The sequence below is a fragment of the Lasioglossum baleicum genome, chromosome 6 (genome assembly GCF_051020765.1).
Source record: "Lasioglossum baleicum chromosome 6, iyLasBale1, whole genome shotgun sequence".
Lineage (NCBI taxonomy): Eukaryota > Metazoa > Arthropoda > Insecta > Hymenoptera > Halictidae > Lasioglossum > Lasioglossum baleicum.
Genome location: NC_134934.1, coordinates 4,048,825 through 4,075,690, shown reverse-complemented (window position 1 = coordinate 4,075,690; position 26,866 = coordinate 4,048,825). Strand labels below are relative to the sequence as shown.

General features: G+C 46.4%; 1 protein-coding gene across 4 annotated transcripts in view; it reads right to left on the bottom strand.

Moving 5' to 3' along the window:
* Positions 1–26,740, bottom strand: part of LOC143209405 (uncharacterized) — a 141,946-nt gene extending 115,206 nt beyond the window's left edge. The window contains exons 1-2 of one of the 4 annotated variants that reach the window (XM_076425004.1): positions 26,569–26,740; positions 20,776–20,831 (exon numbers count right to left, since the gene is read on the bottom strand). In XM_076425004.1, the coding sequence (XP_076281119.1) occupies positions 20,776–20,808 (33 nt within the window). In that variant the 5' untranslated portion in view covers positions 20,809–20,831; positions 26,569–26,740. Of the gene's footprint in view, positions 1–444; positions 5,996–20,775; positions 20,832–26,568 lie in introns of those variants that run through there. The other 3 variants (XM_076424999.1, XM_076425002.1, XM_076425000.1) reach the window with 3 other exon arrangements.
* Positions 26,741–26,866: the final 126 nt, after the last annotated feature.

Below are 26,866 nucleotides of genomic sequence, written 5' to 3'. Positions count from 1 at the left end.
TGAGCATTTTATCGGGGCCACTTCAACCTCGAGCTTTCAGATCCGCGTTTTGTTATTTCGCCCCAGATGTTCGAAATGGACCTGCCCGATGATTACGGGTCTAGTGGCGGTCTGGACTGTCTTTGTTGAGCAGACCTTTCGTTTTATGTTAACTCTTCGAGCGCGGCACTCAAATGTGTCATAGAATAAACGTAAAATGAAAAAGTACACTCTCGATCTCCTTATCTTTGCAGATCTTAACTAAATTCGCTAGAATAATGCCAAAATTCATTCGTTTTGGACAAATAATTTTGCTCTCGATTTTTGGGAGACGTTGCACTCGAAGTGTTATGAGTCACAACCTCAAAAGGCTAGTATTTTACGTTCCCGATAAGTTGGCTAGCGAAGAGAAGAAGAGCACAACAGCAAGCATAGAATCGATGATAAAACGTTTTCGGGACTCACTTTCTTGTAGATCCATTTGATGCTGCGGCTAAATTTCGCCATCGGCGAGTTGTCGACGAGGAAGTACTTGACGGGCGCCTCCTCCTCGAGTTCTCTCGGGGCGGACTCGTCCCTGCGGCTCTCCGACGGATCGCTATTGTTGTCGATCGCGGGTTCCGAGTACTCTGCGATCGTCGACAGCCTTTTCGCGCGACCGTCGCTCCTCGACCGCTTCTCCATCCTCTTCTCATAGAAGATCTCGTTGGAATCGGAGTCGTTTCGGCGCGAGTCGTAGCCAAGGAATAGCTGATCGAGCACGGGACGTGGAGCCTCGGTGAGAGTTCGACGTCTCTCCCGTCGTCGATTCGACGAGCCCGATTCGACTCGATTTGCCGACGAGGTCGCGCCGTTTTCCTCCGCTCGAGTGCATTCCCTGAATAATTCCGTGAATCGGCCCCGGGAATCACGATTAATAATATTTAATGCTCCGTGTGCGAATCCCCCCGTCAGAGCTTTGCGGTTTAGCCCCTCTGTGATTTATTTACTGTCGGTAACGTCCATGCATGAAATTCGATTTTTCTGGATTTATATAAATAGAGCTATATAAATAGAATAAATTTATATAAGTAGAGCTGTGGTTGGTTGAGAAACGTACAGTCTTGTTATAATCCTGTCGCTAGATAATTAGAACTAATCCATTTATGACAAACGTGAGTTGATGAAACATGAAAAGGAAAAAGCCAATCTAAAATAACTTCCATCGGAGGAACTTTTGAGGTCGCGGAATTCCCAGGCGAAGTGTTAAATAGTCTGAATTGTTTTCGCGACAAGAAAAACTCGGAAGAATTTGCAAGTTTATTTTCCGGCAGCTGGAATTTCTGAGAGGAGAAGCGAAGTTACGGTTTAACTTTAGTTGATTTAAATGCTCGAGGCGAGCGAAAGAGAACCGGGAGTTGCTGGCCACGCACGTTTCAACGGCTTGATCCCCTAATCGTCCCGCACTCCCTTGATCCAGCGATTTCCTGGACGAACGTGCGCCACGCGGCTCACTCGCAGGATCAAGACCCGGTCTGATTTACCGACCGAATTGCGCACCGCACCGTGGAAGCTGCCCAGGAGGATTAAGGCCGGAAAGGGTGGCCGACCGGGCCCGGAAACACGCGTTTGCACTTAGGCCTCTGTCCCCTAATCGACGCTCGCGGAACCCTTTCCGGCCGGCGAGCATCGATCACCAGAGAGCCTCGATGGGTTCCTTCGACGCGTCTCGGCTATACTGGATCCTGCTGCGAGGCTAATTACGCGGATAATTGAGCCTCGACTCGCTCGGTTTCACACCGGAATCGCAGAAAAACGGTACCGGTTTTCTGCTCGACGCTTTAGCTCGTAACAAAGATACCTTTTCTACGGTTCAACCACGTTTTTCACACGTTCGAGGCATGGTTAAGATGGCAAGAGAAGAATGGAGTTCGTCAAAGCGGTAATGGACGAACTTCTTTTAACACCAGACCTATCAATCATGAAAAGTGAGTATTTCTGAAAAGATCGAGAATGAGTTTATTCCGATTCCGCACGAGTTTCATTCAAGTATATGTATAACTCAACGAAGAAAGTTCTATCAGTGCACACACGACAAGGTAGGCACTTATTTACTCTTGTCAGACAGCTTCTAAGTAAACGCTTCAAGACATACAGGAGGTTTAACGTCTAGAGTCGTACAAGATCCATGGATCTCTGGGATCCCCGAGGTGTTCACGAAGGTGTCGGAGCCTCGAGTTTAATTGGGTGTCTCCGGGCACAGCTGACACGCCGTCGGATTATGAATGAAGCGTCGCGTTACAAGCCGAAATAGTTTCCGGATCGGACGTTTTCTCGTGGCCCGAATTAGCCGATTTTAATTCATAATAACCGAGATACGAGTCTCCTCTCTCGGCGCAGGTCCATCGTTCTGTGAACCAGTGTTGGGCATTATTCGATTAAATAATTAGTTCGTTATTCTGTTATTCGCGTTCTACGAGTTCTGCTCTCTCTTCGTTACTTGATTGTGGGAACTTGAATTTCGTTATTTATCATTTCTAATTCCCGGTTACGTCTTGTTGCGGTCGACAATAAAATGATGTCATTTGCGTTGCTTATTCCATTACGCAGCTATGCTTCACTCTGGAGGAGCTCTGTGCACTCGTAATGTAGAAATTTATTTATAGACAAACAATCAACGTATCAATTATGCTACTTTGAAAGAAAAATTTAGTATAATCAATGAACTTTATCGACTACGCGTTGGGAATTAACTGTATTCGCTACTCGCCAATTCGAATAAACTAGCATTACTTCTCTGTGCCTAAAAGCAACAGAATCGAATCTGTTCTGTATTTCGACCAATTATTGGCCAACACTGGACAGAACAACGGCCGTTTGATCTTGGACCAAGAGGCTATTGTTCGCTTTGTGCCCCGCCGCCAGATGGTCTGAGAGATTTTCAAGCGATCGAGGAGGAGAGAGTGGGTCGGTGGCCGCGACGGTCTCGTTAATTCGACGCGAGACCCGGGGAATCATTAATTACAGGAGAGCCGCGGGGACGGTTCTGCACGGGATTCCTCGAAGTTGTAGGATCACAGGGACAGAGGCGATCAGCGGCTAATAGCCGGCGAGTTGGTATGCGCCCTTCGTGGTCCAGCTTCGCGAACAGACGGCCCTTTCACGAGAGCTCGACCGAGAAACCGGCATCACCGGCTCCACCCACTGACCAACAACCGGCGTGGCACATCGTCCAACCGTCGTTAAATCTCGCCGGAGCATGACGCGAGCAAGGACGACAAGTAGGTCGGGTCGAGAGCGTCAGAAGACCCATCTCCCCGACGACGACGCGATCATGGTTCTGCGTCGCGAAACGCCGCTGCGTAGAAACCCTAACAGGGGGAGAAAAGCTGGAGCTAGGCTATCCGTTTACGCGAAACACCGTTACCGGACTGGTTAGACGCGAGGAATCTCGATCGAGACCCGGCGTCGATTTTTATCGCGTCGCCCCTCTAATTACCCGCGGGGAACGATAATTGGCCGGGAACACGCGAGATCGAGGCTTTGTCGGCCACACGACGCTCGAGATCGCTGCAAAACGCTTTTCCTAATTGTTCGACGGGTGATGGTGGACACTAATGATGATCGGGGATGATTGATACAGTCTGTGAGTAGTTTGGCATCTACGGAAATGGCACTGATCACCGTTAGTAATATGAACCCTCAGTGTAGTATTTCCTCCCCAAGGTATACGGTGGTTCAACATAAACGCGCGTTCAAGTTAAACTACTCTCCTCAATGAATATTGCAGATAGAGCAACTGCTTCAAGAAGCAGACTCAGTATATCAAACAGCAGCTACCGAATGCACACTGAAGATTCGTGGTCGAAATCCCGGTGACCAACCCTTCGCACCTATCAGTTAATTAACGCGCCGACGGGGACGAAGAGACGTCGAACACCGGAACTCGTTTATAAAATATCTCTTTGAGGGGGTTCGCTTGTCCAGCCTACCGTGCTCGAATCGATTTCACCCCCGATCGACTGCCGGCGCGAACCAAGCAATCACGCGAGCCAGAAACTAGTGGCGGGTCTCTGGATTGCCACTCAAAAATAGCATTTTCCGCGCCGTTTTACGATTCCCGGTCGTCACCAAGGTCGCCGCGCGTTAGTCTGCAATTTGAGGACTATATAGATCGCCGAGATCACGAATCACACTTGTCGCGAAAGATCCCGATCTTCGGCGATCGATCGATCTTCACCTGGGCCGCGAACGCGAACGATTCTCGCCGGAAGTGGAGGCTCGGAAGGAGGACGATTCTTCGGGAGAAAGCCACCGGGGCAACTCCGTCGAGAAACTGGAGCGCCGAACGAGAGATCGGAAGACGGACGACCGGCGGAATCGGCCCGCAACTGCAACTGCAGCCACACTCGCGACTCGACTCGACTCGGCTCGACTCGACGCGATACGACTCTCTCTCTCTCTCTCTTTCTCTCGCGGCACGACAGAGTGTTTTGACTAGGTGGTCGAGGATTCGCGCTCTCGCGCCTCTTCCACCGACTTCGTCGGCTTTATATTTAGACGTACACGCGACATGCTTCGCTTTCTAGGGTGCGTTCGCGCTAACAAGCCCGCCGCGACTGCTATCGCCGCACTCCACCCACGTTGCATCGCGTTGCCCGGCTTCAACAACTAATCCTTACGACTCTATCCCATCCGGCCTCTTCTTCCTCCTTTTCCTACTTCCCTACCGCTGCGCGATCCTTCCTTTGATCCGTTTCTAACAATACGAGTCACGATCCCCTGTGACGTGGGCGACGCGTAAGCCGATCCGCGATTCGCGCGTCGATTTTACCTCGATTTCTCATTCACCTTCTGAACTTAACCTTCATCCGTCCTTCGTGTCAATTTCACACAGTTTTCCCGAAATAAGTTATGCTGTTCTGTTATTTCTATAATACAAAGGCTGTTCCCATTAAAAATAAAATTTTATTTCAATCCACTTTCTTAAAATTTGTCGACGAAAATTGGAAAATGCATAAACATCCGCAGTCTACTTATTATAAAATTGTGTTTCGAACACATTTGCAGTACACGAAAGTTTTCCCAGAAAAATAGCTGAAATAAATCTTGATGCTCTCAGTTCCCACCGAAACTGTACCTTCACCTCAGCAAACGATGACTATCCTACACTCGTACAAGTTCGAACGATTTAAAATAAAATAGAGATGCGGCAGCCCCGGAAAAGTAAGGCGAGTACAAAGACTATTAGATCGCAAATTCTCGGAACCGAATCGGTGTCACAGAAGCGGGTTGTCAGCATGTTGCACAGAACAATGGACAATTTCTAAGGATTCATGAACTAAAAGAACAGTCTACATACTCTTCTATAAACCCGTCTAAGAGAAAGACATACATATATATCTACACACAAGTTTCTGACATCTTCCTTTTCAAACAAGAGCGTCGTTCTAACGTTCTAAGTCTGTTTCGTGGCGCGACATTTTAACCCATTTCAAATCCGTTCCACCATGCAGCTCCGAGTGGTCGGTTATTTATATTAGCCCCATTTATAATTGCCGTGCGGAAACGCGTGGCGGGGACTTTTCAAAAATATTTCACTCCCGTTTTTCCCCGAACCCGCGATTGCATCATCGCGGCCTCTCGTCTGCGCTCGAAACCGCTCGCCCTGTTTAGCCGGTCGCACAGTGGTCCGGGCGGCCAACTTAGCAATTCATTTGGTAAAAAATCACTTGCCTCATATCGGTATTTAATGCATCTGCATTACTGTACAATAGTTTATCTATGTTTATGAAATTTAATAAAAATTATAATTAGAAGAAGCATTTAAAAATGAACACTTTGTGAACCTATCTAATATTTCTAAAAAAAAATTTTCTTTTTCAATGAAGAGCATTCTTTTACCTTGAAAATTATGCATTTTCAAATTTCGAATTACAGTTCGTCATTTATTAAATAAGTAACTACAAATACATAGTGCTAAAATCTTAATTTTAACACAGACACATTCTTGTTATTTTTATCAAATAATTTGAAATAGTCTGTTTTAGGGCTCCTCAAAGCTAGTGTTAAAAATATATAAAAAAACTTTTTAAAAATTACGCTTATATTAAAATGCACTAAAAAGGAGAAAATAATTTTTTTAGGCATTAGTGACTATAAATAAAAGCGTGGAGCGCTAAACTATATGGACGTAATCTTCGTGGGCGCTCCACGCTTTTATTTATAATCACTAATGTCTAAAAAAATTATTTCCTCCTTTTTAGTGCATTTTAATAAAAGCGTGGTTTTTTAAAAGTTTTTTTTACATATTTTTTTATTTTGTACTTTTTAGTCTTTTTTAAATGGAACGCAAGATATAGTAATACTGGTATGAAATAGTAAGATATAGAAACGCAAGATATGAAAATACGCGAGAAAGAATGAGGGGATGAGTCCGAGAGACGATGTCTCCTAATGGAGTCCGAAATTGTCCGAAATGGAACTGAATGAACGGAACACCCAGGAACACCACACTGACTGAGCTCCTTCGGTGCAAAATGGGTCAGTGGAGTGGGGATGAGTCCGAGTGGAAACGCGTAGTGGAGTAAGGAGCGGAGTGGGGATTGCTGAACACCATGACGTACTACCGAGTGTCGCGCAACGAAGTGTGACGGTTAATATTAAAATTTTTTTTCTGCTGAACGCACAGTTTTTTTTAAAATTTGTTTTTTAATATTGCATTGTCATCCAGTTCTGAGCTATGTTTAAAGTTTCAAGTCTCTAGCTCATCGGGAAGTGGTTTAAAATTCGATTACAAGATTTGACGCATACAACAACGACAACAACAACGACAACTCGGCAAGCTAATACAAGCGTGGTAATAAAAAACAGTGAGAAAATGAAAAATTCTGTAAGTTCCGCAATATTCATGTTCATTCTTTAAATTTCTACATTTCATTTTTTCATTTGTATCTCTATTCTGTGAATTTCTCGATTAAAATATAAAACGACTATCTCATACTGCAGTCCGGTATAGAATGGGGGTGTACCCCAGGGTTTACCACAGCCCCGTCCGAGCAACGAGGAGTAAAACGCGTTTTCTTTGGCCCGTGTTTACCGTGTTTGCCGGTTGTCGCAGAATCCGCGGCTGGTAAAAGGGCTTTCACGCCCGAGGAAATCGAACGAAATGAAATTATGTCTGGGGCACGTCGATCGACGGTGTCGTCCCCGATACGGAGCGCACACCTATCGGCTCTCGCCGATAATACAAACATCCGTCTACGTTACGGATTGAGCGGAGCGGACCGCGGGCACGGATGTGAGCGTATACGCGCGTAACGTAGATATTGTACGGCGGCTACGGGTCGCGGCTACGTTAAGTAGATTACAGGGAACACATATGCGGATGAATATGTATGAGAACCGCCCGGTGATCCGTGTCACGTACCCGGTGGGCGGGTGCGAGCTTCGTATCGCACGCACGTGGCCCACCACGCACTCGCTCACGTACATTACCGGCCAAAACTTTGGAATCACGGCGTGAATTCAGAGAAACAAGATGCTTCTAAGAAAAACTGATTGCCTTTAGAGCAACCAAGGAAGATTGATTTGTCAAAAAACTTACGGGTAGTATGTCTTGCATTTTGTATTATTTTTCTTTCATCGAAGAATGCGTGTTTTCCTTCAAATTGTTCTTTCATTAAAAAACTGCCTTTATTTTTAACGAGTCTGACATATTCAGCATTGTCTTACACTGGTTGTATGAACTATACAAGAGCATTTTCGACATAAGAAAATGCTGAAATCTGTTTAGAAATATTATTCAACTAGTTAGTATTTCATATGATAACGATTGAGCATTTGAAAATTGATCGGTATATTCGATATTTATAAAAACCAGCAAGTGATTCCAAACTTTTGGCCGGTAGTGTGCATACGCAACGAAACGCAACGCAACACAACGCACGCATACAACAAAGCCACCGATACCCGCGTAGGAGGAGAATAGAACCGGGTAACCGCGGACCCGCTACACGCCCAACGCTTCGGTTAACCGTGCCGCTGCTGCCTGGCTAGAAAAGCTCTGCCAACGAATGGAAGCTCGGCTCATACGCTAAGAGCATCGTTCTATCAACCGCTGCCCGAAAATCATTCCCATCAATCTATTAGCGGGTCAAAAACTTCTTAGTTCCCATCCCTGCCAAAATTAAACTGTCCCGAATCACTGGAAATGCTGGACTGTAAATCGTGGGCTGACCTATTTTGATGACTCTGTACATAATTATGTGTTTGTAGTTCTCCGACTAAATATTGCAAGAAAATATTCTTCGTTAATCCTTGTGTAGCCAACCAAAATGTATAGATTATTTAAAACCTTTCTGTATTTAACATATTTGCAGAAATTCTCACTTTAATACTATAAATTAACATATTACGGAGCAGAGAGTGTACATTCAGAGAAATTTTGTAATATTTTTAGAGGAACATTAACCAATTGGATCATCTTATTACAACCATGCAAGATAAAAGGATCCCTCCGCTTGCTTGCAACATGATGATTACATGATACTAGAAAAATACCATTTCATTGTCTCGGGACTGTTAAATTTTAACATTGGACGGGACTTTGTCCGAGAGCTTGGACACAGAGCTCAGGGAATTTTCGTAGTGCTCTGGTAGAAATGTTGCGAAGAGGATGTCGCGATAATGCGTCCGAGAGGCGTCCCCAGCGGACGTTCTTTCCCAGAAGGCGAGACGAGCCGGTCGTCGGAGCTCGAAGTCCGGAGAACGAGTATGGCAATGCCGTGTACGGGATCGCCGGGTAACTTTGAAACAGCCGATACGTTATGGCGATCGCGATGCACGAGGACGGCGCGGCGGCGGTTGTTGCGCGTTGGTTCCCTGCCTATGCACGCTCGTTTCCTAGTACTTTATCTCGGCCGGGTATCGGCATACGGCGCGCATTATAGCACGTGTGGCTGCGCTCAAAACCAAATGCATCGACACACACATACACACACCCGCGCACGGGACCTATGCATGTATCTATTTCTGTTTACTCGCGTTATCGTTGACAAGAAACTATCAACCTCCAACTATGCACGTCGGGGGAATTGGAGTGACTTTATGGAAGTCGCCTCCGGATCCACCGGAAACTTCCGGCGAAACTATCGCTCGTCTTCCTAACGCGGAACTGAATCTTCCGAAGTATCCCGAGGAATCAGGTATTGCGCGATACATAGTTGGGCGAAGATATTTTACGTACGACACGTCTCTGGAGAATTTGCTCGAGCTCCCGAAGCAAATTGTCCACTCCCATTTTCATTGATACTAAACCTGCCAAGCAATAAAATCGATCAAAATGTTTTATCCTCACAAAAATGACAAGACTCTACTTACTTGGGTTGTGTACGAATTAATAGTTGCAAAATAGAAAACATGAAACCAGACATTTGACCAGCAGTGGTATTTTTATACGGGAGATTATTACAAGACTCGGGAAACTATTGGAGCTGCAAGCGAAATTACTTTCTCACAAGCTCAAAATTGTATAGCCTGAAGGGGAACGCGTTAACGATGCAAATAGTCTAAAAATGCAGCACGAACGGGGCCCAATAAACGAAGTCACGATGGACCGAAAGGAAAATCATCACAGGCCCCGGGTGAATCGGACCCTTTCTTCGAACCATTAGAGAGCCCGATCTGCTCACGAGCGATTATTAACGTGACCACAGATAGAAAATCGTTGGCGTGTTCTCCCTCTCTCTCCCTCTCCCTTTCTTTCTCTCTCTCTCTCTTTATGCCGTGGCTTTTTCAACCGATGGCCCCGACTTCTGGACAACGTCATGGCGCTCTGAAAGGCACCGTAGCCTTTCGAGAGCACAAGGAACGCTTTCAGAGTGGAACGCGAACGATGAACCAGCGCAGGGAGAGAGGGAGTCAATGACAGTACAACTTCTCCCTTTGCGATGTTCCCGTTCAGCCCTTTTCTTTCTCTTTACCCTCCAACCGTACCCCCACCCGCAGCAGAGACCCAAGCGGTATGCACTTTACACTTTACTCTCTGGTTCCTGCGAGGGACATTTTCGGTGCACTGTGTCGACTTCCTATTTCCTATCGGGTGCTCCTGCTGCTGTTTCATGACCCTGCTCGAAGCAGATACCATTCTACCTTGTCGTTTTGCCTGTTCTCGAATTTCAGCACTGTGTCGACAGTGTAAAATGTCATGCGATCGTTTGTGCAGCGAATAATAGTCTGATCGGGGAGTCGTTCTTCTCTAAAATGGAAATAGACAGTCAAGGAATACGTGGATTTATAAAATTCGACAAAGACAAATGTTGAAATTGACGAAAACAACTCTTTGCACTCGAATGGCAAAACTCAAACTTATATTATATTATTCAAGACAATTTTTACATTGCTCTATGTTTGTATCTAGGAAATGTAACACTTTATGCAAAATAAAAATTGTCTGCAAGAAATTCTCCTCTCAATAAGTTTAATAGATGAAAAATAATGATATCTGAGTCCGTGAAAGCCAGACAATTCTGAAAATTCTCTAAATTGTCTTTTGCAATTGCGTGTCTATTGATCTTACTGAAGAGTTGCACTTTCTAAATACAAATCAGAAATTGCTGCACTACGTAGGGTACACCTATACCGATGTACGGGAGAATGATGAAATGCACATGGGCAGACAGCGCACCGAAATTGCCAGGGCAAACAACAATCTCCTGGTTTGATGCCGACGTGGATCGCACGCGTGGAAGACGCGCACGCTCGTCATCAACGAGGAAACCGGGTTGCGGAGTAATCTTAACTCGGCCGGCTCCGAGATCGGCAAATAAAGCGAGGCACAGAGCAGAGAGGCTGCAACGCTGCAACCATGCGACGACAACCGCAGCTACGCGGAAATATAGGGGTCCGGATTATCGTCCGGAGAGGGATGCTTGAAAAGTGCCGTCCTCTCTTTAATTAAACGAAACCACTCTCTCCCGTCTCTCCCGTAGATTCAGCCGCTCTGCCCGATAAACGTTCCGCAAGCTTTTCATCCGGGGTACAATTACAATCGCGTTATTCCAGTTCCCAGATGGAGGATCAACGCTGTAGAAACGGATATCTGACGGTGAAATCTCGCGAGCGGACTCTAGGTCGAAGCTTGCGGGCTGTTGCAATCGATGGAGTTCACTAATTGCGGCTAAATCGATCTGGTAACCCTTCGGGGACGATGGTGACTCGTTAGTTTGCTTCTGCACGATCGTTACACGATGTTATAGATATGTTTTCCCTGGCTATCTTCAAGTTCAACAAACAATGCATGAGAATACGTCGCGCTTAATAACGTAACGATAAAAAGAATTTTGGGTGTATCAATTATATGTTTCTTGTGACTTAATAATTTCCTCAAAATTTCATGTAACTCTGACGTAATTATTTCTACGTAGAACTAGTGTAATCAATGCTGCAGCTTCAAAGATTAATTTGCAGCGAATACGGTTCGAGCTGGAACGAAATTCATTTCGAAATACGGACTTATATTTGAGAAGCTCGCGGTAGAAGCAGGTGTGTGCGATGCAGTAATCGCGTTGACGAATCTCGACTTTTTAGTAGCTGTTTAATTAAATGGATTGCCGGCCGGTGCAGAGGATTATCTCGTCGCTCCGACGTGTGTTCCTGTTTCTGAGACTTGGAGACACGTACCCGGGATTTAATTCGAGCATTATGCAGGCTGGACCGCGTAGATGAGATCAGCGAAATTTCTCGAGGATCTGCGGGACGACATACGCGGAATTCGGAAGCGACGTCTGGGGAGCTGGCGCAGCGTTCGCGCAGAATTCGCACCAAATTCCCCAGGTGGTTCGAGAAAGCCGATTAGAGAGAGAGAGCGATCGAGGAGGAGGCGAGAGGGAAGCCGGCGGGTCAAAGGTGCGGGAAAGTATGTAGGTTGACGCTGGCGCGCAGTACGTGCCGCCACGATACAGGCCTCTCGGTGTTGGGGTCCGTGGTGTGCGCCTAATTGAACGACGATAACGCGTCTCGCGCGCTAGTCCTCTCCCCCTACCCTGCTCGCTCGCCCGATATCATTCATCGCACGGACGCACAGTGGAATTGAATTACGAGCTCGTGGATAGATAATTATGATTCATGGGGGCGGTCGATGACGAGTGGCAGGTCGTGTAGCACCGCGTTCCGAGGCCAACTCCAGCATATTTCCTTCGCGTGGCTTTGCCAGTCACGTTGCACGTAGAACGTGGAACCCGGGTGACCAGATAGGGGAAATTCAGGGGAGTAGAGTTATCCTCTCTCTGCCATTACCGGATTAACACTAACCGTAACGGCTACAAAATTCATAAAAATGACAGGACTGAATTTATTTAGATTCTTCACAATTTTTGTAATAATAATAAGCATCTTTGTAATTTCAATAATTAAAAAATAAAAATGTGAAACCGGTCATTTGACCGGACGTGGTACGGTCAGTGGTAATTACAACGGAAGCGATACGCGTCACGTGACCGGTCCGTGCGGGAGCGGGGGCACAGCGAAGCCAGATCAAAACTTTCCTCCCAATACTCTCCTTCTACCAGAGCGAGTATCCCCGATAACGGACCGTATCTATCCTGCAGGTGTCACAATGTCACACGACTAATCTGGCAATGACAGAGAGAGGGTGAAACTGTATTCCCCTCAATTTCCTCGGTTTGGCTACTTAGCATGGGTTGTTGGTGGCAGACATGTCATGATCTGGGGCGTTCGAAGAACGTCTCCTCTGTTACTCGCAATTCGTAAATAACGAGAGAACCCCCTCCCTCCCCCGGGAACCCATGGGAAGACGTCCTGGCCTGAAGGAAAGACGGGTCGTGGAAATTTCAGCGACACGACATCGGTAACGTTTCTCCCCGGCGTGGCGTGTGCGGAAGGGGGGGGGGACGCCCGTCTGAAACTTTCTGACGTCGAATAAAAGGTACTTAGGGAGGATGCCTTAAAAGTGCCCCCAGCGAAAACCGATCGAACGAGACCGATCGAACGACTGCTATGAAACGACACGAGACACGAGGGAGCAGATGAAGCCGCCTCGAACGAGGCATTTAAATCGTCGGACACTTCCTCAAAGAGGCTCGCGGACACTCCGAGAAAAACTAACTCGACCTTTAACCCTCTCCGCGTGGCGCGGACACTTAAAACAGCATCGCTCTTCCGAGACACTAGCCGATTCGCTCTGTGGAAGCACTTACGCAGATTTTTCGTTAAGAGTAGTCAAGCAAACGAATTTTTATGTTTTTCTCAATCATCTTAAGAGTGTTCTCCAAGTGAGAAGGTATGCATAGAATGGATATGGTTTGTCTATGTCTATGGTACTCGATAGATTGACCTATCAAGATGGCGCTGTTGAAAATTGCCAGTCCGTCTCGAGGCTCCAGGTGGGACCGACCCTTTGGAAGCTTACTGGGAGCTCGAGGGGGACCCTGATATACTCTTTTCCCTTCCTCCCTCCCTTGTCTGGTCCCATGCCATGTTTCCGTGATTCCTTCCCCTTTTACTAGACTCTTCCGTCCCCTAGACCCCTCTTGATCCCTTCTCTAAAGCCTTCCTCCTTCCCTGGCACGACTCCTTCCAGGTCCCTTCACCTCTCCGCGCGTAAACCCTTTCCCTCATAAATCCTATCCTCTCTCTCATCACTGGACGTTCCCCGTACTCCTAAAACTTGCCTGATCTCTCTTCGCCTTGCTGATCCCCTTCCCAAACCCCTCTCAAGACAACTAATCCCAAAAAGATCTCTAAACAACGCACAGCATGCTTATCAGACCATAGCAGCGCGTGTCCCTCCATTGATCGAATTTCGCGGTTTACCGAGTCGAGGCACGAAGTCGCTGTGCGAACAGCAATGAAACCGCGAAGGAGGAGCGAAAGAAAAGCAACGTCGATCTCGCACTACCGTTAGCGAGGCCAGCGATGCGCGAGCTAGGCGAACGTTCACGTGTGCTGCTATTCTCCTTGCTCGTAGCAAACGTGTGTCCCGGGCCGTTTCTCCAGCTACTCCACGAGAGAACCTCTCTCTCTCTACCGCAACGTATGGCTGCTTTCACGGAACGTGCTCGACTTGCGTCGAAAGAAAACCGCGCAGGTCGCCTAGAACGCGGTCCGGGACACAAACGCGACCGGTCGCGGTTTTCTCGCGCGCATCAATCGCCGGCCGGTTACGCGCTCGCTCGTAAATCCTAGTTCCCCTCAGGTCGCGTCCGGTCGTTTGTACGTCATAAACCCGTTTACGGTCTCTCTAATCAATGAGAATTTATAATGCTCGGAGAAAAACATTTCCCTCGGCTGTGTCGGCTCCGGCGAAAGTTCATCGGCTGTGTCGGGCCGAGGTTTTGCCGATGTCTATCGGCTGCTGCATCGAACATACATCCCCCGAGCAAAGCTCTGCCGAACATACTCTGCTTCCAGCTCCGCCGTGATTGCCAACCGGAGGAACGACTTCCAACGACACGGTTCTCGTTCCCGATGAAAAATGAAAAACGCGCAACGTCTGCCGCGGCTGCCCTGGGCCTGGGAACCGACTAGTCAGGCCAGTGTCTTCAAACAACCCATTCAACCAAGAAATGCCTAACAGAAAACAATCTTGGGAAAGGTCCCTGCGAATCCTTGATTCACCCAAGCCGCGTGGAAGCGATCGAAGATGGCGTGGTCTCTGCGTCTAGCTTATTCTTGGCCACTCTGTTATTTCTTCGGAAGTGTGTGATAAGTACACTGCGGATCTTAATGCATTTATGAAGAAATTGGTTGAGTGAAATATAAAACAGTAAAGGATTAGAAAAATGTCAGAATATCGTAATGTTATTTTTAATGTAACAAAGTCCTTAAGGGATGAAGTCGATTTTTATTTTATTCCTGCTTCCCACAACCAATGCAGAACATTTTTATTTGGCATAGAGATCCGCGGTCTAGTGATAAGTGTTCCAGCTGGTTACAATTATTAAGGAACAGAACCTATTCGGCTCCTGTAGGTTGGAATGAATGCATACAATTTTATTTTGCATAAAAATCTGCTGTCTATATATAACTGTACAGTTTACATCATTATCTACTAGATTGTGTACAGTAATATATTAATACAGCTTTTAGGTGCTCGATAACTTGTGATCTCTGTAGCGTCTTTCTGTGAATCGATCACAACCAGAAATTGGCACGGATCAACAGCGCAATCTAAATCTAAAAGGTATGGAGTATTCCGAGAAGGTAGCGCAACCGATCCGCGCGCAAAACAGCGCGACTCAACTGAGACAACTGTTTTCCTCCATGAACAGAAACCCGTCCCGCGGATCAAGCGGCTGGAATTTGTCCAAGGGCTGTTAATCTAGTTCTTCTAACTGGAACCGCGTAAAACGGTACCGGGATTGCGCTTCGCGTCCGTACAGCCAGGTCGTCGTTGTCGCAGAACTGCTCCTGTCTTCTATATGACTGTGCCGTCGTTTTTCAATGGCAAAACGGAACGTCGAAGAAATACTCCGTCATATACGCCGCCTTGTACGTATAATACATCGAACAGATGCTAAAACCGTTTAGTACCGACGTTTTACGGTCGATCTCCGAGCAATAATTCCATCCACTGCGATATCTTTTCAGGACGAATAAACTCCATCGAAGAGTTCATAAATCTTCCGAGCTTTCGTCGACTTGCGCACGATCGTACGAGGGTAGTGTGGTTTCTTTAAGTATGTATATTACATTACAAAAAGAATGTCAAAAATTTGGGATCTTCGTCACATATAAATCGTCTTTACTTTCAATGCATAACAACGCTACACGAGTACATAAATTTAAAAAAATCAAACTGGTACACTGTTCTTCGTATATTGCAATAGCTCAGTCAACAACAATTTTTCATCTTACGCAAGATTTGAAAAATCGTATTTTGGCCAACTTTTCGAGACAATGCTTCACTATGCGTTGAAGCCAATGAATATCTTCTGAACAAGCCCGGAAATTCGATGTTTCCAGTAAGGGAATCATTTTCTGTCCGACGTTGTTTTCGCGAATGACGCTTATCCTGTTAGGTTAAAGAGTCGAGGCACCCCGTAGCATGGCGTAAAGCGTCCACCGTCTGGCCAGACGTCATTTGTCAGGATCGACGGCGAGGCATTGGGTCAAGCGTCGAAACCGACACACGGTGGATACGCGTCGTCGCATAGTCATATATCATTTGCATCGTTCGCCGCGACGTGCCCTGTCATTGCAGATCCTCGCGCGTGTGCTGTTTGCCCGACACAAACAATACGAAGCTGCAGGATGGAGAATTTATATGGGGGTTAATTAAAGGCCTCATTGTCCAACCGGCTCGGCAGTAATTGCGTTATTTGACTCCCCCGCGCTCACCGCGCCGGCTCTCTGCCTCTCCTCGGTTCGCAGATTGTTTTAACGCACCGCTGTCTCCTTGTCCGACATCCGGACGGAATGCTGTACACGGATCGGCACACTTTCCGCGACGGCTCCCGGGAATCACGAATCGACTGCATGAAACTCTAACCATCTCTGCGGATAAGCACTATTTCAAATTATGTATTCATTCCATTTTGACATTATTAACTACTGATCTTGATAACTCTGGAAAAAATCACATTATCGATACACGCTTGCGTAATACATGATTGGGTCTCTCACACGTCGTAGAATTGTAAAATAATGTTGGTCTATTAAACGATGAGCTACATTAAGTAGTATCACACTGATTTAATATAAAGTTGAACAACGTACAGTTTTGTTCAGTCAAATAGAACCAGAGTATTCCTGTCCAAAATTTGGCTCGTCCGCCCAACAGAACGAACAAAATTCAAAAGCTGGGTCAACAAAATTCATAGAACGTACAACACTTCCGACGTGGCGAAATGAATTTCGTTATTTATCTTTCATTAAAGCGAACGCTTTCGAGGAAGGTTCGTTACAGCAAATGTTTTCGCAAGGACATATTTCTAGACTAATGTATTCCAGCGAGGCCACGATCGGTGCAACGGTCCCGGCAAATTGATTTCGAGAATATCGTCCAATTAATTGCTCGGCTGCGGCTGCGAATAGCATTCGACAGTATTAATCGCGACGGGGCTCGCAGACACGGGTCGGTTTGTAACGCAGCGGTGGTGGAGAAATCGGGATCCGAGTTGGTTCGACCTTGTTCGACGTGGAATTCCGCGGGGCGAAACGGTCCCAGAAACGGGGTTTCGGAGCGGAGCCGAAGGCTCTGCGTTTACAGGGCCGTTAGCTGGTTGTACACCGCCGCAGCGGACGGCTCCTATAATTAATTTAGCGGCGGTAATCGCTGGTCTATCGAGCGACGAATGCGCTCTGCTTTAAAACGCGCCGAGTCAAGCACGCAGGCGCCTGGTTTTATCGCGTCGAGTGTTTCCTACGCGATCACCTATTTTCCGCGTTGATTCGCCGCTTGGATTAACATCAACCAACCCTGCACTCTCCTCTCTCTCTCTCTCTCTCTTCGGTCTCTCGGCTCGTGTGCGTTTCGGTTCCGTGTACCGCGGATTATCGAGACTTTGCTTTAATAGAGAAAGGCTCGAGGTCCTGCTCATTGTTCTCCATCGAGGGAAAATTAATTGGAACGCGCGGGGCGGCTTGTACCCGGCTGGAAATTTGTCGAACGATTAAAACGAGGAGGGCGCGTCGAATTATCGTGCAGTCCGATCGGGATTTGCAACAATTGTCGCCGGCAAACAACCCAGTCCTCCACCACTCTACCAGTCTACAGGTTGGGCCCGGACGTTCCCCGATCCCGTATTTATCTCGCGCCAGCTCTCTATTTATTTTTCGCGTTTGTCTCGTCGTCCGTCGTTACAGTCCCGATTAAACAAATTACGCGGTGCGATCGATTCGATTGTTGCGCTCGCAGACCCACGGCTGCGAATCTTTCTTGCGAATCCCTGACTTTCTCGTCACTGGCGAGGGAATACGTTTTCACTTCAAAGAAGCGTCGGAAGAATGACGTCATCTCCGGCTTCTTTGAAATCGAGGGCCACGAAACCACGCCCACTTACGACACGCCCCTGTGAAGACAAATAGAGCGAGACACGTAATCTTCTGTCATCGTCAACGTCCGACTTGTAAGGTCGAGATTTGTTTCCTTTCTTCGACGTTATTTACCCAAAACAATGAAACAAAAATCCAAATGCAAGTACTTTCCACAACTATATCTCAATTTCCAGCAATTTCCTACAATACTCCGCAATTCGGTATTCGAGCATCGAAGAAAGGACTCGAAGGGTTTCTCGCGACGCGAACCGCTCTCGAGGAACGTTGGATCGGCTTGGTATCGGTTTCGCGTCACGGAGGCTTGATTTCGTTATCAAGGATTATCGGCGCGCGTTGCGGAGCTCGCTAATTACCGGCGAATCAAGACCCAGTCGGCACGCGATCTGGTTTTAATTAAAATTAGAATAGAGAGCACCCGGCCCAAGCAAGATCAATGCTGACTACCGCGTCAGACTCGAAGATGGAAGGGAAACTAACCGACGCGACGTGTGCTGCGGAGCCGTCTTCAAATAGCCTGATTCAACAATGCCGATGCCGGGGCGCTTCTCTTCCGCCGATTAAATAGATCAGGGCCGCCCGAGTTACGATTGTTCGGGAAACTTTCGGGTGGCGGATTTCAGCTCGGGTCACTTCCGAGCGTTTCCTACTATTTCTGATGATCCTCTTCTTCTTCTTCTTCATCATCCTCCCTTAGCAAACCGTGACACCCCGAAACGGCTACAAGTTCGCCGTGGAAATCGATTGGATTAAATTCTATTTTATTAATAATCTTCTTCAGAAAAATTTACTTTAATAATTTCACTAACAAGGGATATTGTTCGTTTTGACTATAAACGCATCAAATCCGCAACCTAAAGATAGAAAGATCAATAAAAAATTTGTTTCTCCAGTTTTTGAATGTGTCTTGTACCAAATTGTATGGCTAATAATTTTCTAAATTGAAAATGAGAATCCTTTAACCTCTTGGCTCCCGGGGCGGGCCGTTTCATACGGGATAGGTCGCTGTGACGATTCCGGGAACGAAGGTCTCCGAAATCGAGGTGGAACCAAGGATCTTCCAGATTCTTTGTTGCTCGGGTCGGAATTTGTGTGAACCGCGGCTCGAGAAGAAGACGCGCTCGAAATCGCCCACACGACGCGACGAGACGATTCATAGTAAACCGGCGTCTGTGATTCCGAGCACGATCGGCAGGCCTCGAATCTGGGTGACACTCATCCAGCAAGTGTGTTGAACCCGAACCTCTATGTATATCCCCTTCCATATTTCTCGGTTTACTTTTCACTGGAGCCCACCAAGGTCGGCCAACCGGGGAACAGGTACTTGTACCTCGCTTTCATCGATTCCATGGCTCCCTATCTATCGTTTAACTGAATTATGTGTTTTTGTTTCGACGGTATCCACGGTGGCCTCGATCGAGAGGCTGTTCTTGCGTGGTCGAATGTCTTTCGGATGGTTACACCGGTCGGGATCGACGCTTTTTCTGTCGATCCATGCGCCGATTCGCAAGATAATTGTTATGTATTAACGGGTATACCCTAGATCTGTGAGATTGCGTCGGTCAACGTCCAGAACTGGCTACGAAATAACAAGGAAGAGTAGCCCAACAACAATACGGAGGAAAAAGAGAAAAGCCTGTTTCGGTGCATCATTGTGATCGATAGCCAATCCCCTGATCGTTAACGGCGCGAAAAGGCAAACCCGTGAAGTCTTTCTCGGTTTTTCTGTGTCCTTCTGAGGCTCGTTGCTTTTCCCCGGCTCTCGCCGCGATGTATTAACCCGGTAGCCTACTTCCTGGCGCCAACAGCCTCGGGCCTTTCGAAAATACTTTGCGTAGCTACCCGCAGTTTCTCGCGGCAACTCGTAAGAAGCTTCTATATTCGTGTCTCAAAGCTCCGTAGAGTTGACTGCCAGGCAAACTCGGCGGATCAGCGTGTAGTAGGCGCAAAGACCGATGGGAAACAGATCCGACGAAAATCTCTGGTCTCCCCTTCCAAAAAAGGATTGCAGTGCCTAAAATGTCCGAAACTAAAATTTGGACATGTGCTCAATTTGATTCAGAATTTACGCGGGATCAGATATGATATTTTATTCAGAGATCACTTTATTTAATTCATCCCTGTTTTAATCTCTACGTTCCCTCTGTGTATTGAAATTTTATAAGCCCCTGAGGCACGTTACAATTAATCTCTACACGTGGTATTGGTAGAAACGTGCATTACACAGTACATTAACCATTTGCGCAGTATTCGCAATTTCATTCTTTTCAGCCACTTTTAGTCGTGTGTAATTATACTATTGGATGATTGCAGAAGTTTCTGCCCGATTTGAGAATAAAGCACGAGCGATTACATTTTCAAATGGACAGTTTTATTAATCAATTATGTTGTGCATAGTCACCAACATTTTCTACAATTGCAAATGTGCTTTCTTTCTTCGAATAAGGCGAGGTCCGAAAAAATCGAGCATGAGCTGTTGCAATTATACCATTCCAACACTAAAAGAAATGTATTCAGTTTTGAGCGTGTGAAGTCGAGTCACGTAGAACTCGAAGAAATCACGCTTGATATAAGAGCACGATATCTTCTGTAATTTTTTCACACGGCGCATAGGTGTCATCGAACGGGGAAACTGTTAGGAGTCACGCATGAAATTTCGTATTCCCGTTTGGTGAAAGTCTCGCACACCGTCACGAGCATCATCAGGTCTAATAATATCCCAATTAAAGGCAATGTAACGCTCGGCATCGCCGGCATTGTCTAGCCATTGTAACCCGCCAGTAACAATAGAATAACACTCACCACCTCGGCAACGTTGCCGGAGCCGTCCCTCATGCCATCTCTGTCGGTGCGTCCCCCTGCGAAAAAGAGAAGAAAAATCATTCACCGGGTTACATCATCGTCATCCATGGGGAAGGACCCGAGAAGCTTCCTCGAAGCGTCGTAAAACTGGCCACAGGAACGAGACGGCAAGGAGGGGAGCACTGGGGGAATATAGGGGGGCATGGACGCGTTTCACGGGCGTGTTTAAGTTCTGGTTGATCGCTAGGATCCAGGCCGATCGTTACACTCTAGTGGACAACGATAGACGGAAGTGCCGGGGGAGGCTAACTGGAATGGCGAACGACTGGTCTCGCGAGTATCATTCACCCGACCCCCACTTTTCCGAGGAATCCGTCGACCGTCCGTTACGTCGACCGATTTTCCTCGTGGATCCACCATGAACCGTTCTAATTAGCATAAACGCTCCACAGAGCCACGCTCGTCTGATCCAGATCGCCCAGAAAGCTGACCAATTTTCCTGACCAAGGTTTTTATGTTTTCCGGTGGGTACTTATAGAGCTGCAATGATTTCTCCGTGGTGAGACCTAAATTGTTAACACGTTCGCGACCAGCGTCATGTTATAATTCGACTGCGGATTTGAATATTTCATTTAGACCGAAATAAAATTCTATTTTGTTGACGTCAATATGTAGGCATACAATAGACATGGATTTTCTTCTTTTATCTAGGAAACTATGATCGATAAAGAAGTTGTAATCATGATAACCGTAGGAGAAATCGCGGTGTAAGGGGTTGAGAAAGAAATGAAAATGTTTTCGGAAACTGTTCCGCTTGAGAATGCGGTACAAATTAGCGGTGAAGCACGTTTCGAACAAATCGAGTACAGGGAACAATTTCCAGCGGCCAGATCGGCGGAATAATTGCCGCTGCGCCGCTCCGGTCAGAGAACCGTTCCCGATCGGTCAGGCATATTTCCCGATGAATAATTCAGAGACACCGTGTCTATCGGAGTAGTAAAAGTTTCGCAACGGAGATGGTTGCGCAACCGTTGCGAGAAAACGCGTGAATGAACGTCTGGGTGCGCAACCAGCTTCGAGGAAAACACGTTTATTGTTTCCTTCTCACGAGTCGCGTTTCCGATCGATGATAAGCGAATTAATATTATCGAAACCAACAAAGCAAAGCACGTCAACGATGCAACGCGAGAGAGAAGAGAGAGAGAGTGGAAACCATTGGCGACAGGGTCGACGACCTAGGGCGGAAACACACCACGGTTAAAATTCACCGTGACCGGCTGTTAATTAATGAAAAATTGACTCTGCGCGCTGGAAATTAGCTCGGAACACGCGGCGCGCGTCCATCGGACCGCGCAACTCTCGCGAAGATTTAATTAGGAGCCGCGCGAGATTCTTGTTCGAGCCACGATCGAACGCAATTCCGTACCAACTACGAAACGACTGGGCGAACGTCTCCAGCAACTACGGAACTTTTCCCTTCGAATGGAACTCGCCGATCGCGAGAAACCCCACGACGGGACCGATAATTGCGGAACTTTGACTTTGACGAAACTCTCCGGCATTCCGCTCCCTGTCCCGTCACTGCCCCTGCCACATTCGAATCTGGCTTCTTTATTCTACAACCCGGATCTTCAACTACTGAATTAACTGACTCCAATGTCGGAGCAATACGGGCGGGCTCATAAATTTATTCCGTAACTTCCGCAGAAAATTTGGCACAAATCGCACGAGCTACTTCTTAATAGAGGATTCTTTTATATTTGTTCTAGAATCTACACTCAGTAAAATGAGTCTTCGTACACCCTTTGAAACAGAAAAACTTTTTTATAATTATACCAAATGAGCTGATGTTTTGTAACCAATTAGAAGCATTGGTTTACTGAATGATGTGCGAAAAATATTTTCTAAAAATTACAATCGATCAGGTTACATGCAAAAATAAGGAAAGCATGTTTTAAAACTTTTTTATTTGGGTCCCTAATGAAAATTTAAAATATACAGTTTTATAGATCTATGTTACTTATACACATGCTGAAAATTTCATCGAAATCGGTTGACCCAGGAAAAAACGACACGCATCGAAAGATGTACGATTCTGTGGATTTTAAGCAGAAACTGATCAAAAGTCGTATTTTCACCATTTTTCACCGCTTGTAGCTCGTGTGTATGTCAATCGATTTCGATGAAATTTTCAGCAGGTGTGTAACTACTATAGATCTACAAAACATATAATTTAAATTTTTATTAAGGGCCCAAATAAGAAAGTTTTAAAAAGTGCCTTTTTTATTTTTGCATGCAACCTTGTAAATTGTAATTTTTAGAAAATATTTTTCGCACATCATTCAGTAAACTAATGTTCTTCTAATTGCTTACAAAACATCAGGTCATTTGGCATAATTATAAAAAGGTTATTCTGTTTTAAAGCGTGTACAGAGACTCATTTTACTGAGTGTAGAACTTGAATTTACAATTACCGAGTACTGAAATGAACTAGATGGAATATGAAAGCAACAGGACAAATTTGAACAGAAATGGTAAAAGTTATTCAGAACTGCATTAAAATGTAAGCGCTCGCAGCTAAACATTCCGAGTTCACCGCAAGCAAGTTGTCAGAACAATAGACTGTAGCGAGAACCACATTAGCTGCATTCGCGAAAACACTTGTCACGAATAATGGCAATTTAAATCGCCGGTGATTAACGAGTCCATATTTGACGGACAGCGGAATGATGGATTTGCGGGCAATTTCGCTGAAAAATGGCAATCAGTGGTTCCTTTGTGTAGGGCACCTACGGAATACAGGCACGGCTGGCAATTTCGCAGGGGACATTGTTGGTACCCAAGATTCTTGCGGTATTTCGGTCGGAAAAGAGTTATTACCGGACTGAAACGTTCGAGCAAAGTATATTGTATAAGGGGTCGAACAAATGGCGGCCGTGGCGGGAGCATCGTGCAATTAGCCACTTCCACAATATCCAGCGCAGAATGGAACTAATTATGGGGGCCGGGGTTGTACACGCCGCGCCGGTGCGCGTCGCGCGAAATTGCCCTTTCGTTCGGCAAGCATTTATTTGTTCACTGGTTTGTTTGTTTCGGCTGATTCGAGCGGAAAAACGCGCAGCATTCGCGTCGCGATCGCGGAACGAGAATTCCTGCGGCTCATAAAAGTGTAGTTTATAATCGGTTCGTAAGAATCTCTCGTTGTCGTCGTCGGCGGCGGGAGATGCGCTTTTTATATTTCTGGAACGGATGACATTCCTCGAACACATAAACGCGTCGACAGAGAGCACCGAGAACCCGTTCAATGCAGGAAACTCTGATATCGAGCGTTGTCGGCTCTCTTTCTTTCTGTCTGTGTGTATCGTTCACGCACAACTACGGAGAATATTACCCGTTGTCAGGTGATCGATCGATCGCCGTGTATCGACAAACCGTCGCAAGAAAAGTCTTTTGTTCCGCGCTGCGGGAGTTCCGCGAACTCCGGCGAACTCGTCAACGTCGAACGGAATTAAAATGAATCGCGAGGTTCTACAAGGAACACACAGATTACGCGGAAGCTAACCCTTTGCGATCGACAACTCCTTCGAGAGAGCTTCTTGGTTATTGAAAAATATTATCCGCGGAAAATGAGATGCCAAAGCAGATGCATAACGCAGAGATACTATGAAAGGCAGGCGGAAATTTATGCAACACATAAACACGATGAACGGCTTCGAAAATCGCATGATGGCTCCTAGATGCTTTCTGAAGGCAAAGGATTGTGGAAAAAGTATGATTAACCACTAAAATATGCTGTACCATTATTCAAAATATTCTTTACATTACGAAATATATTGGTATGTAATCAATTACTACACATTTCAGTATTTATGTGAGGTATTATATCAATTTCATATCCATAAAATGAAAAAATAAAATACAATACTAGAATTATTCTAGGTCGGAAGAAATGTCTCATTTTCAAGTTAAAATAGCTTCGACTGCGAAGGGTTAAGATAAACTTTAGAAATACTCATGGAAAATAAAAATTGTTTGAATAGAAATTTCATTATTCCTTTAATAAATATAATTAGCCGGGACTTATTCATCGGAGCTGTCAAATTCATTTAATCTGTCCCTTGCTTAAATTGCGCCAACTCATTTTTGCCATAAATGCATAAAATCCGCAGTTTATTCGCGGTGGCAGGTTTCTGTTATTCCGCCTGAACCACCCTGTACATACGAGGATTCCAAAGTCCGCAAAGTCCGCCGAATGAAAATAGATCGTGAGTTTTTCGCGGGCGAGAGTCAAATTTCCCGGCGACATGCGACATATCGATTCCGGCGGGCGCTCGGGTTCGATTTGAAAGTTAAATCGGGCTCCGGCGATGTCGCCGGCACCGTTAGCGATTTTAATTGAAATTTCGTCGAACCCGCGAACGCGGGAACGAAACAGTCGGAGAGGAGAGGAGAGAGGTCGAGAGAAGAAGGCGAAGGAGGAATGGAAAAAAGAGGAGAGAGAGGACCCCGTCGACGGAAGGACGCATGCGCGCGTCTCACGAGAGCCAAGATCGAGTGTTTTAAAAACACGCGAGTACCGACGAGTGGGATTTCAAGGTTAGCCAGGCCGGGACACCCGAGGCTAAACGGAGAACGGGCCGACAGCGTTTTGTGGCGTCGGGACGCGGAATCCGCCGGCGTCGCGCGAAAAAGTTGAATTCGCGCGACCCCGGATCAGCGTCGCATCGAACACGATCCTTTCCTTGATTAAATGATCGAGAGTATTGGTGGAAGCCTGAGAGATGGCAACCTGCGATTGATACCAAATACCAAATAACACTTTATCTCGATTATTTCCTAATTTTTCAAAGTGTATGTGTCAATGGTCCATGACAATGAGTTTCTAGCAGTGATAATTTCGGACACGGGACCACTTTCATATTTCTGTGCCTCTGCGCCAATTCTCAAGTTCCCAACTATGATCTCCGTCGTTTCAGCAACTGTCAAAGAGGAATTCTCGTCGAAACGGTAAGTCTTCAGCTTCATCGTGCGCTTTAATCGCTTGAGTGGCACGCGGCGCGATCGTGCTTCTACCGTTCAATGCTTGAAAGTGCCAACCCATCGCTCCGTAGAGTCGAACTCCATGTGGACTCTACATTTGGATGTCGTTGGTGTGTGTCTTTACCGTTTCCGTTTACTCAACTTATGCTCAACTGATATTTGTGCCTTCGCAAGCTTCCTACCTCGTCCGAAGCTTTAATTAGCGAATCAAAGAACCGTCATGGTAGCCGTTTAATATTTCTTTGACGTGAAATCAAGGAACCTTCCTTCGATTGAATTTTGTGACAATTTGACACCGAGGGATAGATTCAGTTCGCGAGAAATGAGGGATAAAATGCTATCAGTATATAATATGTATATGACATAATGCTCTCAGTCGATGCTATAATAAATGGACCTAAAATCGATCGCGTCCACAGAGGAGATCGCGCTCGATCGTATCTGGTGCATTCGTCGCCGGTATCGACAAGCAGCGCAAACATGGCTTATCGGTCGAAGTCGATAAGCTCTTCCGAAAATAAAAGTCGGCTACGATAACGAACAAAAACCGGGTAGAATAGATTCGGGTGTCAGGGATCGAGTCGAGTGAACCTGCCGTAGATAAAACCGTCTGTCGCCCGGTAAATGGCAACGACCGTAAGCTCCCGGTGAACAGAGACCGGCCGAGAGGAGAGAAACACCGGTAGAGAGACAGAGAGAAAGAAAAATAGCAAGCAAGTTCGAGAGAGAAAGTCCGAAAAGATAGAGCTTCACCTTTTTTAGAAACCGGCAAAATTTTGGCGATTCTCGAGTCGCCCGTGTAATCCAGTTCTCGGCGATCGCGTGTACGGCTTTCCTCTCCCTGAAACGGTGTCCTGGGCCGGCTATATCTCGTCTCGTTTGCACTTAATCGCGGTGTCGCAGTTCACTGGTTGCCCACTGCCCCCCTCTACGCGGGTTTCTTTCTCTTCTGCACGATCCCAACCAAACCTCGGCACACACCGGCACACCACGATCACGACCACGACCACACATCCACCGAGAGAGAGAAAGAGAGAGAGAGAGAGAGAAC